Genomic DNA, 20,774 nt, shown 5'->3' with positions numbered 1-20,774 from the left:
TAAAGAGGTAGTACAGGCTGATAACAAGCTAGAATGTTCTGGCACCAGAGCAGGGTGGCCAGGCCAGGCCGGGGGCTGGGGGCTAATCCAAGCCAGGCTTTGAGGTGAAAGGCCCAGCTTCCTGGTATTGTCCCTCAGGCTTCCCCACTCCATGAGAGTTCTTGGTAACTCAGACACGGAAGCTGTGTTGCCTCCAGAGAGGGAATGTCTTCCCAGACTGCCCGCCGGGGTTCTGGAGGTGATCAGGGCAGATTGGCTTGGGTCCGAGATAAGCCGGTGGAGACTGGAGAACAGAGAGGAGTTGCTAGGGTAGCAGAGCAGCTGGTCACCCAACCCTTAATTTAGGGCCTAACTACCTAGCAGCAGGCTGCCTAGATGCAGGGAGAAGAAGAAAGGGAATGTCTTGAGAGGGAAAGAAGGGAAAGAAGGTGGAAGTCACAGGTAGCTCCCACTGGCAACTCCTCGGCCATTCCATTTCACAGAGGAGCAAACTGAGGCCTGGCTGGCTGGCCCTCATGGTAAGTAGGTCAATGTGCCTGCTGTCAGCTTGCAGCAAGGAAAACTTCAACACTGGGGGCGGGGTTGGAATCCTGTTTTGTCCCTAACTCACTATGCAACCTGGGCAGGTAACTCAACCTTTCTGAGCCTCAGTATTGTCATCTGTAAAATGGGGTCTCCTTATGCTTCCAAGATGGGAGGATTTAGGACGAGCATGCATACAGCAGGTGCTCTATAGGTGCTGGGATTCTCATCATCCCAAGCCTGACTCTTCTCAGGGTATCCTGTTATGCACCACAGCGTTCCACTTTATAGAGAGGGAAACGGAGGCTGAAAAGATCAGAGGCTCCCGGAGGCTCCTCGGGTCAGTTAAAATGGGCCCTGAAGCTGCTGGCTGTCTGTGAGGGGGGCCAGCCCGGGAGAGTGGGTGTATCCCTGCCAGAAGGGGAGGGAGAGGGAGGAAAGGCATGGGGTGGATATCCGTGGCCAGTCTGCAGGCTCAGCGATAAGCCTTATCAAAGGGCTGCCAGGTAAATACAGGCCTGAGCCTGTTTGTTGCTCTCTCTGCCCTTACAGGTCTCAGAAAGAACTGGCCTTTCTCACCCTCCAGCCCAGTCCCAGCCAGGCGGCCCCTAGCTGACCTCAAGGGAGTGGTTCCCATCCAAAGCCCAATCCAGAGATTCGGTATTGAAGGCTCCTTTCCCAGGAATGGCAAACCAAGAAGACTGGGCATTGGGCATGGGGGATAGGGTGGCTGGGGCCTCACTGTCCCTTCACCCATCGCTGGAACCACCCCCACCCCACCCCAGCCCCAGAGCAAGTGCCGCGGCTGCTGCTAACATCTACAAGGCAATTTCCCATGTCAGGCCCTTCTGCCCTAACAACCCTCCACCGTGAGTACTTTGCACGGGATAAAACGTAAGCACAGAGAGGCTAAGCAACTTGTCCAAGGTCATACAGCGGGTGGGCACTTTAGTCTGTACCAGAATCCAGGTCTGTCAGCCCCCAAGCCTGAGGCACCCTACCGAGGCCTGGAGAAGGAACTATGGGAACACAAAATTGTCCTCTTAGAGAGACGGAGCCTTCTAGGTTCTCTCTACCACCGAAATGTACCCAACGTGGGCCAGAGCCAGAGGCCTGGTCGGGTTATGTGGATTTGGGGAAGTAGCTGTTGATAAGAGTTGAAAGTTGTTTTGATGTGGGGAAGAGCGGGCGGACCTTGATAGACCATTGTGGTCGGAAGCTGAGCCCCACTCCTTGGTGATAATGGGTTTTCAGAACCCGGGTGTCCAGGCCACTTGTTTATGAGGCTGGGTGGCCTGGGGCATTACCCCTTCCACGCTCTGGGCCTCAATTACCTCATCTGTAAAATGGAGCTAGCGGCTGCTAGGAACTCTTCAGGGGGCAAAGAGGATTGGAGCCCCATGCCCCTTTGTCAGGGAGCCATGAAATCACAAAACAGGTCAGGGCAAGGGGATGGTGGAGGGACTCACCGGTCACCGCACTGAAGGTGAGGCTGTCCACGCTGGCCTCATAACTTCGGCCCTCGAAGTGCAGGGTCAGCCAGAAGGGCTGGCCCCGCCTTACCACCAGCCTCTCCCGGCACAGGTCGGCTGTGTGGTGGTCACGGCCATTGACTTCCAGCTCCAGGTCACAATTCTTCAGAACCAGATCTACGGAGACAGTGGGAGGGGTGTGAGCCGTGGTGGCCTCCCTCAGCTGGCTGTGACCCTGGGGCTCCCTGGACATGGGGACCCCCACGGTCATCTGGGAGTCAGCCCTCTCTAAATAATGCCTACCTGGCCAACCCCCTCCCAATCCCCCACCCCGCCCTGCCACCCTGGGGCTAACCGGGCCATATGTCCCCAACTCTCAATCACAAGGTCATGCCGACTGTGGCATGTGGGGGAGATCTCTGGCGCCTTCCAGCAGTGTGACTTCAGGCAAGTCCGCTTTCCGGGTGTCACCTTCCTCACCCGTCCCCAAGACCATTGTGAACCACTCAGCCTGGTGCCTTGCCCATCACCTACTTTCTTCAATGCAAGCTGTTCTGTCCTTATGAAAGGGTCCTTTTGTTAAAAATGAGGTGGGGAGGGACGCCTGGGTGGCTCAGTGGGTTAAAGCCTCTGCCTTCGGCTCAGGTCATGATCCCAGGGTCCTGGGATCGAGCCCCACATCGGGCTCTCTGCTCAGCAGGGAGCCTGCTTCCTCCTCTCTCTCTGCCTGCCTCTCTGCCTCCTTGTGATTTCTGTCTGTCAAATAAATAAATAAATCTTTAAAAAAAAAATGAAGTGGGGAGCAGTGTTTGGCGTAAGTTATTTACACAGGCTTGGCCTTTTAGTTTCAATTTTCAATTTAAAAGAAATATGGAGGACTGAGGAACATGTTCAACAGAGAACCAGGATACAATTGACAGAAACACACACTCTGGGCAACAACAGGTGGAGTTTCCTTAACAAATAAGTTGCAAGGAAAAAAAAAATCATTGAGGGGAGAAACTATAAGTTAAGAGAAACTTAAGAGACATTTCGGCCTACTTGGATCCTTATTTTTTAAAAACTCTTCTAAACTTCTCTCTACTTTGATGTACGTTCAGTATTCTCCATAATAAAAACTTTTTTTTTTTTTTTTTTTTTTTTAAATGCAGGGGGTTTGGAGTCTTCTGGACCTCCACTTTGGTCCTGTTGTATTATCCTGGGCAGGTCTCTCTCCCTCTCTGGACCTCCTCTGAAGTCTCAGAAGTCTCCTGTGAGGACTAGGAGAGAATGCTGGGCACTCCTTCCCCAAGGCCTGGACCAGGGCAGAAGTCTGTTATGTGAAAGCTCTATTTATAGTTTTGGAGGGAGCTGATGACCAGGGCGGAGGCAGGGGTGGTAGGTGGGTGGAGGTCTGAGGGAAGAGCAAACCTCATAAATCTTGGCAAGCTCAAGGTCACGATTAGGAAGACCGTAGCATGGGGAGAGTAGGCAAGGTAGACTCTCAGCATTGTGGGGTCTTTGGAGAGTAAGTGGTCCGACTGAGTGAGGCCAGGGGCAGGGATTTGCCCAAAGTCATCCAGCAAATGGGTACTTCCATGGACACATTGACTCAGGTCCCCTGACTTTTGCCGTGGAAGATCCCACAGTGCGTGGTGACTGCTAAGGGAGGACCCAGACATGGCTTATCTCTACTTAAAGCTCATAGCCGCTCCACCCACAAGGGTACTATCACCAGCTCCCCGGTGCACAGGGAAATATTCTGTGGTCCCAGGTCCAACAGCAAGCACCAGTGTAGGGATCTGCATCCCGGGCTGTGGAGTATGAAGCCTGTGCTGGAAACCACCTCGCTCAGAGCTCAGGGTTTGCTCACCATCCCCCCACTCCTTCCTTCCTCTGCCTCCCACTCCTGTGTTGTTCTGAGCATGGGAGGAAGCCTGAGGAAGCTGAACCCCTCTGCAGTCACAGCGGGAGAGACCTCCGAGCCACCAGAAAGAGCTTCCTGCTGGCCTTCTGAGGTAAGGAAACATTGTTTTTGGAAACTTCTATTCCAGAAAGTTTAAGTGGTTAAGAGGACCTCCCCCACCCCAAACATCGTGAGATGGTCAGTTTCTGGGTTGGGGCAGGTGGGGTGCCTTCTTGGGCTATCGTCTGAAGAAGGATTGCCAGAAATCATGACCAGCTCCAAAGGTACAGAAACACTGAGTTCTAGGATCCTAGGATTTCTTCACTGAGAAAGGAGCTGCAGTCTTCCAGGCCAGTGGGACCCCTGTAGGAAGTGGCCACCGTGGTACTAGGGCAGGTGACTCATACAATCAGCACCTCCAGGGTCCCCTAGCCCCACGGAGCCTCTCTTGGGGACAGGGATGGGAAAATGCATTGTAGACAAGCAGCCACCTAGGTCACCCATGACAGCCGTCCTTGAGCTGGTTTTCAAGCCCCTGTGTTGGGGAGCCAGATCCCAGATAGGGACTAAGGTGGCCTGAGGTCACACTGCGAGTCAGGCAGGTCCACGGGTTTTTCCCTCTCTTCCCTTTTCCACGTGCCCCGCCTCCCTCTTCACATTCCCTCTCCCTACACCTCCGTCCAGGGGCTGCAGTGTGCCAAGGTCATTTCAAGTGAACTTGACCCAAGAGTTAACTGGGACAGGGGGTACAGCGCATTTGGGCACTGACATGCCCCGCTGCAGAAATCCTTTCCCTGGGACAGAAGTGCTGCCACTGTGGACGTGTGTGTGCGTGCATGTGTAGTGGGAGGAGCAGGTAAGAAATTAATCAGATCCCTTCTCTACTCCTCTTGGCCCTCATGGAGGTACCAAGACCTGCAGAGCTGTCCATTTTACAGGAGGGGAAACTAAGGGTCAACAAGTGGCCCAAGACCATAGTTGTAGAATCTGAGGGCTGGAGGGATCTTAAAGAACCCGTCTGCTAGCAGGCCAGTCCCTTGAAGGGTGCTGGAACCTATTCTCTGGCCTCGGACGCAAGCAGTCTCCCAGGCACCACTAGGGAGAACGCGCACGCCTCTCCAGCTGGCAGGGACTAACCAAAACTAAGCGTTCTGAGGCCAGGCCAGACCCTTCCACACAGCCTCATGGGACCCATCCCCACTATCTGACTGAGGACAAGTGACAATGGTCCACTAGCCTAGTACATTACACTTTACAACACATCTTCACGTTCCGTTACCTCATCTGATCCAGGGAGGCAGGGGTTAATGATCATGCCCTTGGGATGGGGAAAGTAAAAGGCCCAAACTGGGCCAGGACTGGGAGCCAGGCACTCCTCACCCAGCCCAGCCTTCCTGCTGCTCCCAAACTGGGGGACTTAGGGACTGAGCAGCCCCTGGCCAGGTGTTTCCCAGGCAGGACCCCTGAGACCAGGGAGGGATGGCCAGGGGCAGGGCGCCCGAGTGGTGGCAGCGCTGAGCCTGATACTCACCCTCAGCCATGGTCAGGTGGTGGCAGCGGCTCCTCCTCCGACTGGTGGCTGGACCCTCCAAGTGCGACCACTGAAGGCAAGCACTGCCGCAGCTGAGAGAGCCGTGAACTTATAGCCCGCTTTGGGCGGCAGGGGGCGGGGCCGTGCTGGAAGGCGGGGACCTGGTGGGGCCACCTTTGCCCAGTCTGGGACCGCTCTCCGCTCAGTTAGGGTGCCCCCAGGGGCAGGAGCCCGAGGGAGGGAGGGAACAGCCGCTGGGCAAGGGCGCCCCCTGCGGGAGCGGACAGACATCAAGGCTGGGACAGCAACGGACCAGGCTACACAAGGAGACCAGGACCCACAGACACACCTGGACACCTAATCAGATTTTGGGTAACAGAGACGTGGAGGCGCAAAAATAGACACACAGGCAGGTACAGACACAGAGCTTCACCAGGACACAGCTTACCTGGACCCACAGACACGGAACCACAGTCAGGTCTGCCCCGGATGGAGAACACACACACACTCACACACACACACACACTCACACTCAGATACAGATGAAGCGGACACAGACACAATCAGAGACATTGGGATGTGGGCACTCAGTGACACAGATACTCCAACAGATACAGCAGATGAACCTGGACACAGAGAACCAGTGACATGGATACAAAATCAGATTAAAATCACCAACACACACACACACACACACACACACAAAATCACCAACACACGCCAGGACATTGATACAGCCAGACACACATGGACAGGTCCTCAGCCCAAGCCACCCACAGACCAGCAGGTGTCCGGATGTAGCCAGCTCCCGCATGCACATGGACCGACCTCACACACAGACACACACACACACACACACACACGTCGTCAGGTGTGGACACAAAAGCAGGTTGGAGCGCCCATAGACACACGGACACATGCAGACACGGGCTCATGTGCAGACACGGCAATATGTCCACAAACAGATACACCCCCACCTCTTCCCGTAGCCTAGCTCCGATAATTTGCCCCTCCCATCCAACCCTCTGTCCCCCTCATCATCCATCCGTCCGTCCATCCATCAACTCACCCAGCCATCCTTCCCTCCCTTTTCCCCCTTTCCCTCCACTGAGCTTCCTTGTAGATCCCCTGTGTGCCAGAAGAGACCAAAGCCTGAACTTCTAGGGATTCAACCTCTGACCCTGGGAATCCAGCACCCTAGCTGTGCCCATCCGGGTCTCTCTGGTTCCCCAGAGCGTCTGACACATCTTACATGAGGCCTGAGTGGAGAGGGTCCGTGGAGAGACCGGGGCCTATAGGTCTCCCCCAGTTTTTTTCTGGAATGAGTTCTGTATCTGTTGATGGATCTGGGCTACCACACTGGTCTTCGTTCCCATTCCTGTGTCACACAATGCGAGGAATAAACCCATGTTGCTTCCATGGATGCTTGTTCCTGGGCCCAATGGGCCCTGCCTGGGGTCTTGGTCAACAAACTCATAACCGTGCTGACCTGTAAAATATAAGTAACACTGGGAGCAAAACTTATAATTGCCCCCCATTTTACAGATGTTGTGAAAACAGTTTCCTGCAGCTGGCAAGAGCTCAGAGGAAGAAGCAGGGCAAGTGGACATTAGTCAAGAAACTCGGTTTTGAGTTCCCACTCTGACTGTGACCAGCTGTGTGACCACAGGCGGGTATTTTGGCTCTCCGGGCCTCAGTTTCCCTTCTGCAAAATGGGGGCAAGAGTTCCTCCCTTACAGGCCTGGAGTGAGAGTCTACCAGAATGACTGAGGCGGACCACCAAGGATGTAATGAGCACTTGACAACTAGGGTCCCTGAGTTTTGGAACAAAGATGCCAGTGTCCCCAAACCTGGGCCCGAAGGGCAGGAAGCCTGGGGACAGTCAGGTTCTGCAGAAAGAGATCCTTAGGCTATTATGGTTCTACAAGGGTCGGCGCTGCCCTGGTTGAAAGGGTGGATTTTGCTTTCGTCCATTCTTTTCCATTTGGAAATGCTAGCTGCTTCTTTACTTGCTGCTTATTTCCCTTGTAACCTCTGGGAACTAACTCCCTAGGGCACAGGAAGCCACATGAGTCTTATTAGAATACCCACCAGGTTGTTCCAGACCCCAGGCCTGTCCCCAGCCCACACAGCGATCTCTGCTTCCTTCCTCTCCCTTTCCAGAGAACTGTGGTCACCTGAGTGATGCAGTCACTTGAGCAATGGAGGGTCAGTCGGGGTCAGGACTGGCTTCCAGGAAATGGCAGGCTGGGGGTCAGATTCCAGGCTGGGTCTAAAGACATGCCCCACCCCCACCGTACTCTGGGTTTCAGTTTTCCTATCTGTTCAGAGGGGCTGGGAAACTCGGCCTTACTTTACGTTACTGGACATGTAAGGATTCAAAAGTCCATTTTATTAAAGGAAAAACAGGGGCCCAGAGAGGGTGATAATCCACTCCAGGTCCTCAAAGAGTGGCGGCTGGTCCTTCGTCATCCCATGCAGGAGAAGTGCCGTGCAACGGTTGGCTGGGGAGCATCTGAGGTCACTCTTGGCTGTGTGACTCTGGGCAATTACTAGACTTCTCTGAGCCTCAGTTTCATCCTCTACAAAATGGGTATAATAAGGACACCCCCCCCCCGCCCCACCCTGCCACCTCTGGGGATTAGAGATGATGTCTGTTCAGTACCAGGCACAGTAGTAAGTGCTTGAAAAAATTACCTAAAACTACTTAATGATGATGCCATCGAGAATCAGGACTCCCCTCCCCCCAAACAGGGACAGTCTGATGTATAAGTAAAGCAGGTTGCAGACCACGTAGAACATTTGGGGTAGGGGTGCTCAGAAGAACTCCTCGCATCCCAGGTGAGTCTTATACCTGGGGTCACTGACTGATGCCTAACCCCCACCATTAGAGAGATCAGTCCTATGCCTCCATACGGATCTTTAAGGCTCGAGGTAGAGACAAAGGTGAAGTTTTAGAACTTTTGAATAACCCCTTACCAGCCAGATGTGGCATTTAAACCTCACAGTATAGCTTTTGTCATTTTGTTCAATAAGGAAACTGGGGCTCAGAACAGTGAAGTGACTTGCCCAGAGTCACACAGTCAGGAAACAGGGGTTTGGAACCCGGGCTTGATTCAAAAGCCTGTGCTGGCTCTCCCATGGTTCAGAGCGTAGACCTGTCCCATCCAGGGCCCCCAGGGGTGGAGGGTCTCAGGGGACTGGGTTATGTTCAGTCCTACAGCTCTTGGCAAGTGAGGCCTCCAAAGGCGGTGGCTCTTGGCAAGTGAGGCCTCCAAAGGCAGTGGTCCATGCTCCTGAGGCATGGTGTCTGGTGTAGGTTCCATAAATGTTTGTGGCACAAGAGAGAGACGGATGAGTCGGAGAGAGCCGAAGGAAGGATGGAAAGAAGGAAGGAAAGGAAGAAAAGAATACGGTTCGGAGAGGTTGGGTAAACCGCCTGAGGTCACACAGCACAGCTGGGCTCCCAGGACATGGCTGGGCTCTGCCATTCCCCAAAGGCAAGGGACCTCCAGGCCAGAGATGGCCCTGGATGGCTGAGCTAGGGGGAGGGATGAGAGCAGGGCAGCAGTGGGTGGGACCATAATAGGACATTGGAAGGCCTCAGTTTTTCTACCAGCTGGTGACTAATGACAGATGAGCAGTGTCTAGCATGAGGGAGCCCAGGGAGGGCAGGGCCAGACTCCCCTGAGGTGGGATGGGGTGAGGTAGGGGTGTCAGGACAGGGGACTTTTAGAAAATGTCAAGGCACAGGCATGACCTTTCAACGGGTGTCCTGTCTGGGGCTAGGATCTTGGTGGCCCGGGGGGTGAGGAGCAGAGAGCAGAGTGCCTGATTGGGAAGGGCCCTCCCAATGTGTCCATTTTAGAGATGGAAAAACTGACCCGGCCATCTTATCGGCTACTCTGCCTTCACAATGCCCCCTAGTTCTGGAACTGTGGGCACTTGAGTTCCCTTTGGTGGGGTTTCTGTTTCTTTGAAAGCACGAATCACCTCCCAGACCTCACGGGGCTGCTGTGATGATGAGGAGAGCCGTAGAGCCAAAGAGAGCCTTCTGGGAGCTGTGTGCATGGGGCCTGTCCTACTGAAATACCTCAGGGGCAAGGCAAGCTTTCCACCTGCCATTCGAGGCACTTCACATCTGGCCCAACCTACCCTCCAATCATGTCGTCCACATCTGCCCTCTCCAGCCTCACGCGCTACACCACTGGCCGCAGAAACACTCTGAGGTAATCTGCCTCTGGGCCTTTGCTTGAGCTGTGCCCTCTGCCTGGGATGCCATCCCCTCTTCACCTCTCAAAGTTTCACCGAGGCTCTGCGCCCTTCCCAAAGGCCACCTCCTCCTGGAGCTCACCCACAGTGGGACTTCCTTTCCCTGACATGCAGGGTATTGTCGCAGAACCAGTGTGTGTATTCATCTCCCTCCACCCACCTGTTCAATCAATGTTTGTTGAGTGAGTAAGTGACCTGCGGTAGTGGGGGCGGAGGGAAGAGACTTGTTCAAGCCTGGACTAACCCCAGAGCCTTGATTCGCAGGAAGCGGGGTGCCCGTTGCCTGTGGCAAGCCCAGGAGCCAAGGTGTGGTGCTGGGGCCTCTCTCCACTCTTGTTATATCCCTCAGAAATAAGACGTTTGCACCCACCTTACCTCTCCTACAATCCCAGGAATAGAAAGACCTCCCGCTAGGCTCAGGGAGGGCCACCAACTTTCCCTGGGGCCACACAGCCAGTTACAGAAAGGTTGGAATAGAGCCTCCAAACACTATACCAAGTAAATTCTGGCCTGCACCTCTGTTCCTCATTTTGAAAAGGTAGAAAGCTGCTTTTATGTGACTTGCAGTGGGGTACCACATTGTCCCAGGGAGCAGGGTGGGACAAGAGGCATGTGGGAGGGGACAAGCGTGAACCGGCATGGCGGGGGCTGACCCAGCTCCCACTTAAGCCCCTGGTTTAAGCATCTGAGCCTCAAGTCTCTCTCTCCTACAAAAAGAGACTCCAAAACCCCAGCCGACTGGGCTACAAGCAGGAGATCCCAAGAGGAAGTGAAAGCCCCTCCCAAAAGGAAAGTCGGTTCTATTATTGTTGTCCCCACTAAGTGGTTTCAGTTGTGATCTTTCCATACGACCTCAGGGAGCCGAGAGTTGTAGGACTTTGGGCGAGTGGAGTGCTGACCATTTCAGGCAGCAAGATTTGCTCTACTCACAGAGAAAACCCGCTTCAGAGCAGGCTCACAACCCATTATCCCTTACTTGGCATCCGGTCTTAACAAAGAGATAACATTCTGATCTGATGTAACCATCCCCAAGATTAGAAGTTGAGAAATTGGGATCGGAGAGAAAAAGAAAAGCACTAGACAAGGTGTTGAGACAGACAGACAGAGAGAGAGAGAGGAACCCCAAATTCTGCACAAACAGCCAGCCCCAGCACAGGACCTCCTAATGTGGCCTTGCCTGGGGCTGTTGGCCTTGGGTAAATAGTCCAGCTCACTCTGTCCAGCCACATAGGGCACTGGTCAGCGCTCAGGACAGCAACCCAGGGGCATCCTGTGAGTAAAAGTCCCTTTGTGAGCTGCGTCTTGAGCCCACAAGGCACTTTCCACTCCTTTCTTCCTTCTCACAGGAGCAATGTAGTTCAGCTAAGAGGACACAGGCTTGGGAGCTCAAAAGACCCGAGTTCATCCCCACCTCTGCCGGTTACTTTCCCATGCAGTGGCAGGGGGAGTGGGGGTGTAAATCACGGCACCTCATCTGTAAAGCAGGGACGATCACGGTAGTGACCCTCCTTGGGCTTTCTGTGAGGATTAACACCATGCCTGGTAGCGAACAAGCAGTCAGAAGGGGCAGTTGATTATTTGATGAAAAAATGGCCTGATGTCCTGACACATGCTACAACATGGATGAATTTCAAAGCCATTACGCTCAGTGAGAGAAACCAGTCCCAGGAGACCACACATCATACGATTTCATGTACATGACACACCCAGAAGACGTAAATCCATAGACACAGACAGTAGACTCATGGTTGTCAGGAGCTGAAGGGAGTGGGAGTCGAGGAGTCATTGCTAATGAGTCTGGGGTTTCTTTGGGGTGGAGGGCAGTGAAGAAAATCAGATTTGGTGATGGTTGTACAAGTCTGCGAATTTACCAGAACCCACTGAGTTGTGTACTTGAAATGGATGAATCTGCTTGGGTATGAATTGTATCTCAGGGGTTTCTGGGGCACCTGGGTGGCTCAGTGGGTTAAGCCTCTGCCTTCAGCTCAGGTCATGGTCTCGGGGTCCTGGGATCGAGCCTTGCATCAGGCTCTCTGCTCAGTGGGGAGCCTGCTTCCCTCTCTTTCTCTGCCTGCCTCTCTGCCTACTTGTGATCTTTCTCTCTGTCAAATAAATAAATAAAATCTTTTAAAAAAGAAATAAGGGTTGCTTTAAAAATGAACAAAACATCAAGGAAAATCTTTGAGATCTTTGACAAATAGTACCCCATTCTCCAATCAAGAACTTAACGGAAGCACTTCTGAATGTTGCCCAAGGGAAATGGACAGGGAGGGTCTTTACAGTATTATTTGTTATGGCAAAAACTGGCCACAACCTGAGTGCCCAGCAAGGAGGGGATGACAACAGTTGAAAAAAGGAAGAGGTAGTCCTCCGCACACAGCCAGGGTTGATGAACTCCAAGTCATAACGTTGAGCAAAGAAAGGAAATGGTAGGATATTATGTGCCCCCACATAATGACTTCCACGTGACTGTTCACTTTCTATGTGAACAAATAAGGAAATATATGTAAAGTATGTCAATGTAAGTACACAGAAGAGTTGGAAAAAAATGCACTCCAAATTGTTGACCCTGGTGGGAAGGGTTTGGGGGCCATGATTGGAGGGGTGGGCAGCAGTGATTAAAAGTGGTTTCAGTATTCCCTGGAAGTTGAGAAAATTGCTAAGTGGAGAAATGTTTTTACGTATCCCTGTGGTTCTTAAAGACTGAATTTTCAGAAGAAAAGGATAACCCATTTTACACTTAGAATCAAGGCTTTGTAAAAATGGAAATACTGTCAAACAAAGAAATTCTGGCAAAGTTAGTAGAAAAAATATAGACAGAGATAATACAGAAAATAAGTGTGCCCCTCCAAAAATAAAAATCCACAACCAACCCATATCAATATCGGCACAAACTTAACCAATAAAGCCCTCAAGCACAGGACATGAATAAGGACGAAACTCATGATGAGAGTTCCCACATCTGAAACTCAGAATTTTGAGGACTATATATTGCTTTTCCATTTATTCCCTACAGATGTCTCACGATGTTTCTGGAACACCACAGCCCCCCCTCCCCGCCCCCTGATACACACACACACACACACACACACACACTCCAAGAAAGTGCTCCAAAAATCTTTTTCTTAGTTGAAAAGAGAATCAGAGAGGTGAAAAGAGTTGCCCAAAGTCACACAGCTTGGGAGGAGCAGAATGGGTTCTCTGAAGTCCAAGATTATAAGCAATATTGCTAGAATTTCAGGCAAGGGGAGTTAAGCCTTGGGGTGAGAGCCTGCTGAGTTCCCATGGCGGGGCGGGGGATGAGGCACCAGATTCCGCACCATTCCCCGCCATCTCTGCCCCACCCCCACCCCCTGAGGCTGAGTCATGGGCTGTGTCTGTCTGACACACCCAGTTCAGTCAATAAGAATCAAACACACTTTCTTTCATGAAAATAAATGGCCCTCTAGGGCAGTGGCTGAGCTTCGCTGACTAAATCGAACACTTGTTTGGCTGAACTGACCACTTGTTTCTCCCTCCTGTTTGATGAGCCACTTGACTGACTGTCTGCCCCAGCGGAACGCTTGGAGGGCTGTGGCAACACTCAGTGTGACCCAGTTAGTCTGAAGCCAGACCTTTCCAGCCTAACGGGGGCCTGCAGTCACCATGTCTCAATGGCACAGGAGGTGGGAAATTTGACCTCATTTCTGAAAGGGCAGGCCTCAGCGTCCAGAATAATGAACTCCAACGCACACCGGTCTCTGCAAGTTCATGGGCCCCTTTTTGTACTCCTCGTCCACCAGTTTGCTTCTGGGTAACTGCCCTTTTCTATTAGCTTAGGGGGCTGTCAATCAGTAGCCCTGCCCAACTGGAGTACAGGGCTGGCCTGAGACCCAAACTCAGCCAATCAGAGCCTCTCCTGAGACTTTATCTCTTTTTATGGGTAAATATCTGTGAGCGGTCCCCATGCCCTTCGAACTGAGTCTTTGGATATTAAGCTTCGCTGAGTCTGTGTCTGTTCATGCAACCAAAGGACTGAACGGGTGCACCTACATTTCTTTCCTATAATTCTTCCTACAACACTTTGGGGTTTAGGGGTTATTGTCCTCATTTGACCGAGGAGACGGGCTAAGAGAGCCTAAATACCCAGCCCTGGACCACACAGGAGGGACTTGAATCCAAATCAGAGTCATGAAGGGAGCCACAGCTGTCTTTCTAAACCCCTAGTTATGGGAGTGGGAGGAGAAAAGCTCCCTCATGCCGGTTCTAACCAATGTTCGCTGATGGGCGGTTGATAGAACCAAGGTTTCACTCCTTTCCTCCAGCCTCAGTTTGCCCATTTGAGAAATGACAAGGTTGGACCAAATAGTGAATTCCAGATACCCCTAGAGTCTGTGCTTCCCACACGCTGAGACTGTAAGAGCAGAGTCATCAAAGCCCTGTCTTCGGATGAACTATTCCAGAGAAATAGAGCTGGTGGGGGAGCGTAACCCCGCACTCACCTCATGGCAGCCCCCACAGAGGGCTTCCTGAGCCCGTGCCCGGCTGGTTGACCCCCAGAGGAGCAATTTGCACCCTCTGCTTTTCTGGCCTCAGATAAAAATACCCCTGTCACTTTGGATTAGCGTCGCCTCTTTCCCGGAGAATCTTCTCACGGATGCAGCCCCCTTGCTTTGTCAATATTTTCAGAATGTTCAGATTTCTAAACAAGACCTGACAGGTTGGGGTCCTTTTTTTGAAGGCTCAAATGAGATTAACCCTGTCCTTGCCTGATGGCTGTTGGCTGCTGTTGGCTCGCTGGGAGATGGAGAAGTGGAAAGAGGGAGGTGACTGGTGTCCTATCCCAGGTCAGGGCAAGTCCTGCATGAAGACCCACCTTCACACCACCCTCCCTGGGAGCTCGGGGCAGGATTCAGGCTGACTCCAGCTGCAGGACCTGGCGCAGGTGTCTTCCACTTCTGCACCTATTTTCTCACCCCCCAAAATAGGCATAAAGGGAACACCCACTTCCCAGACTCAGGAATAATGAGTTAGGGCCTGAGATAGCATGGGGCCCAGGAAAAACTGTAAAATGTTGGCTGGTTTTGTGACTCCTATGATTCCCAAGGGCTTGGAGGACCTAGCTTCCGTGTGCTCCACTGGGCATGTGCAAGGGGACGTTGGCATCACCAAGACCCAATGCTGCAAGCTCTGCGTGGAGGACATGGGTGCACCTTAGTGCTTTTTGTTGGTTTCCATCCCCAGCTGGCTGCCCAAGGACGCTACATTGTCATTCTCTCCAGTGCTCCTCTGTGAGCCTGATGAATGGCTGCATCCCCCAATTTCCAGATGAGAAGGGTGAAGGTCAGAGAGAGCAAGGGGTTGCCTGCAGTTGTGGGTGGGGCTTTGGGAGCCAGGATGGGCCCTGGGTCTGTAGGTTGGGTTTGCATTCCATCTGTCCCTTTCTTGCAGGTCCTGGTCCTGTGTTATGACACATTCTGCCCGCTGAGTGCAAAGCGGGCATCCCACTCAATGGCCATCAGTAACTCTAGGAAAAGTGCATCTTTCTAGACCAGCAGCTCCAAGGAAGCCACTGGAATTGGATTGCTGGCATTAAGATAGGCCACCCATTGGGGTATCCTGAAAGGCAGCGGCCAGAAGGACATTGGCTTTCATTAACCTTCCCTCCCAGATCCACTGGGAGCTGAGATGCTCTTCCCTGATGTGGTTATCTGAGCATGGCTTTGCATCTGAGTAGTAGGCTGTAGTAAGCTCAGAGGAAATTCAATAATGACGGGGTAAAGATTTGGCCAACACTTTAGATGCTGTGTTATCTTAGAGATTTCTTAACTTTTCTGCGTCCCCATTTCCTCATTACCTAACTAGCACTTAAGTGAATTGATGGCAACATTGAAGTTTCTGAGTTATCACAGCTTATGAGAAGAGATAGGCCATGCCCTCAGAAACCAGCAGGTTCAGCCTTGCAATCTGATGGCTAGGGATGCTGAGGCCCACACTGTCCAGAAACCCATAAAGAGTTAGAGACTGCAGATAGGGTTTTTTGTTTTTTGGGTTTTTTGCTTGTTTGTTTTAAGGATGACTTTACTTACTAGATAATATATTTATTGGACATTTTGAGTACCTCCTATGGGTGAGCCATGAATAAGACACAGTTCCTGTTGTCAAGGAATTGTCAGGTCAGTGGAGTAAATAGATTCTAACTCATTCACCATATAAACAGCAATTCTCATAAACTATGGGACAGAACTGGGTTGAGGTGGAGGAAGGCTTGGGGCTGAGGGGACTCAAATGGGAAAGTGATTCTTTCTATGTGGCAGATCAGGGTAGGCTTCACGGAGGAGGTGACAGTTAATTTGGGTTTTGCAGTGTGAGCAAGGGTTTGTCAGGCAAATAGGGCAAAGAAAAACATGTCATGCAAAGGGACCTATCTGGGCATTCAGGGAAAAAGTCACAGAGATGAGGGAGACTTTGTGGAACCTGTGGGAAGGTGGAGTCAATCAGCATGGCTTGTACCTTGGGGGGATATGGAAGGAATGTCAAGGCTGTAGAGTTTAGTAGAGGCCAGACCACAGAAGACCTTGTATGCCAGGCTCAGGTCAAGTCATAAGGATCCATGAGAAAAACTTTTAAGCAGGAGGGTGATGCAGTTAGGGCTGAGTTTGGGGGAAGATCGTGGTGTAATTTTTAACCATGGAAGTTTAGAGCTTGAATTTAGTGATAATTATTGTGATCCCTGAGCCTGATCTTAAGGCTGAACAAATTCAGGGGGCAAGGGTGGAAGTGATGCCCATAGCTAGCCAGGTCAGAAGCATTTTCTCCCTCCTGGTCTCTCTAGGTGGGTGGAGTCTGAGGCTGGGATATCTTTGCAGGTCCTTCGAGGTAATCTCTCCCCAAGAGGACTAGTTCCCATCCTTCTGTGACATCCCTTTCTCTGTTTCTCCCCTTCAGTCCTGCCCCGGCGTCTCTGAAAGTCATGACTGGTAAGGGAATCCTCTCCCTACAGGTTCCTTTTCTGGTTGTGGGACCCTGACCATATCTCTTCCCCTCTGGAGCTTCAGTGTTCTCATCTGATTAATGGGTGTGATACATGAAGTGATGACAGTGTTATCAAGCATCCTAGGTTTTCCCCCAACCCTCACTAAAGTCCCAGCCATTACCAGGTTTCCTGGCCACTGGGAGAAAGGGTGTGGCAGAAGCTGATGGAGAAACAGAGGCAGATAATCTGCTCACTTGCCCAGATGTGGCTGTGGGTGTCACAGAGCTAATTGAGACTCTCACTTTTCTCATTGTGGTCCCTATGCTCCTCTTAATGTGACCTAAGATCTCAACAGCTGTGTACATGAAGGTGGTACAGACTGTCCACTGAGGAACTCCTGTTAATACCAAGGATTAGCCCTGAAGAAGGACAGACACCCCTTTCTGGTCCCCACAGGGCCTTTGTCTGGCTAAGTCCAGCAGATAGCAGTGACATCAGGCCTCCTTGCTGACAGACCAAAGCAGCAATGGCCCCAGGTCCTGACAGGTGCACAGGAGGACCAGGACTGAGTCACTGATCTTGCTGCTAAAGACCCCTGAGCATAACCTCACCCAGGTACAGGCTCCACAAACATTCAGGAATGGCACTTGGGAAGAGTCCCATGACTTTGGCATTTGGCCAGTTTCAGCTGGGAGAAGCACCAACATGTTAGGATTATCTTAGGAGCTCGACTCTTCCCTCAGGTTCCTTGAGAAAGAACCAGAAATCCCTCAGGCAGCAAATAAAGGGGCACTCACTTGGTCACAGGGCATGACTTGAGGCCCACTCTGGGCCCAGTTCTGTGCTAAGCCCTGAGGGAGCCAGAGAAATGAGAAATGAGAAAGGCATGTTTTCTTTCTGTGGCTTTAACCAAACATCTGTGGTTTTCTCCTAAGGGATGTAGAAGCGTGTCCACTGTTCAAAATTTATAAACTACAGAGGAGCCAAAAGAACAAAGTAAAAGCCACATCAAATATCGTAGGGGCACCTGGGTGACTCAGTCTGTTAAGCATCTGACTCTTGATTTCAGCTCAGGTTGTGATATCCCAGTAATGAGATCGAGCCCCATGTCGGGTTCTGCACTCAAGACAGAGCCTGTTTGAGATTTTCTCTCTCACTTTCCCTCTGCCCCTCCCCCCTCTCCCAAATAATACATAAATAAATAAATCTTTTTAAAAAATATTACCACCAGAGAGAACAATTGTTAGCATTTTGTTGTATTTCTTTCAGTGTTCCTGAATCATACTTAAATCTATGTGTATTTGTAAGTTTGGGCATATATAAATACATTTCCACTTACATATACTTAGTGACTAACAACAGAATCTCTTTCAGTCACCCAACACATGTTTACTGAGCACCTGCTCTGTCCCAACCAGGTCCGACAGCGCACAGGACACACAAGTGCATAGGACAGGAGTGGTTCCTGCTCTTGTGAAAACCACCTCTAAGGACTATCTCGTCACCCGTTATGTTTCAGTGTGTGTCTAACACTTTTCAAGTCACAAGTATATTTCTACAGTGCATTTATTGGTTGTCTAGAATGTGACCCAGTGGGGCTCCTGGGTAGATCAGCCTGTTAAGTGGCTGCCTTTGGCTCGGGTCATGATCCCAGGGTCCTGGGATAGAGTCCCATATCAGGCTCCCTGCTTAGCAGAGAGCCTGCCTCTCCCTCTCCCTCTGCCTGTTGCTCTGCCTACTTGTGCTCTCTCTCTGTCAAATAAATTAAAAAAAAAAAAAAAAAGAATGTGACCCAATAGATGAAGCCTAATTTCTCAAACCCTTTTTATGGCACATTTAACTTGTTCCCCATTTTTCAGTCTGTCGATGGTGGTCATCCCTGCAGCTGTGGGTTATGGTTGGTTGGCTCATTCCACATCCATTTCAACCTTTTTCCCTGTACTGCAGGGGCCAGAAGGGTGAAGACCACATTTCTTAGACTCCCTTGCAGCTCAGGTTTGGAGAACAGTGAGGTCACGCCCATTAAATGCCCCGATGTGAGCTATAGAGGACATCCGTGAGACACGGGTCTTTTCTTCTTGCTTTGGTTCTTCCTGCCGGTTGGAAGTCATCAGAATTTCTGCAGCCATGGTCTCAGTGTCCAGTCACCAGCTTGTGGGTGGCCAGGGGGTGGTGGTGGGAACATCATCACCACCTGGTCCCTACGTTAAAATGAATGTGACAAGTTCCTGAAGACAGCAGTCCCAAGCTTCGGGCTTGTGGCGGAGGCAACAGCTCCTACGGGTGGGCAGGCAGACGGGGATGTTCTGAGTCATTCCCGGAGGCCCACCACACTCTCCAGATCTTTCCATAATTTTGCAAGAACCTAACTTCCTGAATTAAATGCCTTTCTGTTTAAAGTAGTAAAAATGTTAAAAATAATAATGATAATAATAAATAAAGGGTAAATGTAATTTCTGCTTCCCACAACTGGATTCCGAGTGATACGAACTTCCTCTTTGAGCCTGTTGACAATTATTACCTCGGGGTAAATTTCTAACCATGGAATCAAGGATTCACCCTTTTTTTTTTTTTTAAATAATTTTATTGAGATACGATTAATGGGTCCTAAAATTCATCCATTTAAAGCACACAATTTAATAGCTTTTAATGTATTCAAAGTTCTTGATCCTCACCACAGTCTACTTTCAGGACATTTTCTTTACCCCAAAAAAAAAATTCCATACCCATTCACATCACTCTCCATACTGTTCCCTCAATGGACGCAACTACTCCTCTACTTTCTGTCTATATGGATTTACCTGTTCAGGAAATGTCATATAAATGGAATCCTACAGTATGTGGTCTTTTGTGACAGATTGCTCTCACCTGGTATCATGCTCTTGAGGCTAGTCTAGTGGTAGCACACACCAGAATTTCACTTCTGTTCCATGCCAGACAATATTCCCTTATAGGGATTTCCCACATTTTATTCATCCACTCACCAGTTGATGGACTTCTGGGCTGTTCTTCCTTTTAAGCTCTTGTGAATAGTGCAGATGTAGATATTTGTGTACATGTTTTTGTGTGGATGTAGGTTTTCATTTCCCTTGGGTATATACCTAGAAGTGGATTTGCTGGATTATATGGTAACTCACTCTATCTTAAACCTTTTGAGAAATTGTCAGACTGTTTTCCCAAAGTTGTTCTGCCATTTTACATGCCCACAAGCCATGGTCAGTTTTCCATTTTCTCCGCATGCTCTCCAACACTTAATAACTGTCTCTTTCTAAAAATTACAGCCATTCTAGTGGGTGTGAGGTGGTATCTTATGGTTTTGACTTATGTTTCCCTAATAAAGAATGATGCTAAACATCTTTTTGTGTGCTTGTTAGCCACTTGTATATCTTCTTTGATGAATATCTATTCAGATCCTTACCCCATTTTTAAATTGAGTTGTCCCACTTATACAATGTGTATGAATTGTCAGCATTCTCTATATACTCTGGATACAAATCCTTTATGGGATATGTGATTTGCAAATATTTTCTCCCATTCTTGGGTGTCTTTACACTTTCTTCATCATGCTGTTTATAGCACAAAAGTTTTTAACTGTGATGAAATCTAATGTCTTTTTTTTTTTTTTTTTTTTTTTGGTCTGCCGTTTGTGCTTTTAGTGTCGTATCTAAGAAGGATTTGCCTAAGTCAAGCTTACGAAGATTTACTCCTATGTTTTCCTTTAAGAGTTTTATAGTTTTAGTTCTTACATTTAGGTCTATGATCCATTTTTAGTTGATCTTTGTGTATGATGCATATCTATCCATTCAGCTGCCCTTGTTGCTAAAAGACTTCTTTTCCTCATTGAATGGTCTTGGGATCCTTGTTGAAAATCATCTGACCATAAACGCAAGGGTTTGTGCTTAGAGATCAGTTCTGATCTCTTGATCTATCTTATCCTTAATGCCAGCACACACTGGCTTGATGACTAGTATTGTATTTAGTTTTGAAATTGAGAAATGTGAGTCTTCCAACTTAGGTCTTCTTTTTCAAGATTGTTTTCACTATTTGAAGTCCCTTGTAACTCCATATGAATTTTAAGATGATCTTGTCAATATCTGAAGAAAAAAAGCCAACTGGAATTTGATAGAGATTGCCTTG

The 20,774-nt window shown here is 50.1% G+C and overlaps 1 protein-coding gene across 1 annotated transcript in view; it reads right to left on the bottom strand.

The window, feature by feature from the left end:
* TGM2 (transglutaminase 2) overlaps positions 1-5,539 on the bottom strand; it is a 33,170-nt gene extending 27,631 nt beyond the window's left edge. Inside the window, exons 1-2 of the mRNA XM_032350698.1 lie at positions 5,411-5,539; positions 1,992-2,171 (exon numbers count right to left, since the gene is read on the bottom strand). Coding sequence (XP_032206589.1) covers positions 1,992-2,171; positions 5,411-5,420 — 190 coding nt within the window. The 5' untranslated portion in view covers positions 5,421-5,539. The remainder of the gene's footprint in view (positions 1-1,991; positions 2,172-5,410) is intronic.
* Positions 5,540-20,774: the final 15,235 nt, after the last annotated feature.

This window comes from Mustela erminea, chromosome 7 (genome assembly GCF_009829155.1).
Source record: "Mustela erminea isolate mMusErm1 chromosome 7, mMusErm1.Pri, whole genome shotgun sequence".
Lineage (NCBI taxonomy): Eukaryota > Metazoa > Chordata > Mammalia > Carnivora > Mustelidae > Mustela > Mustela erminea.
This window is presented reverse-complemented; position numbering and strand designations above follow the sequence as displayed.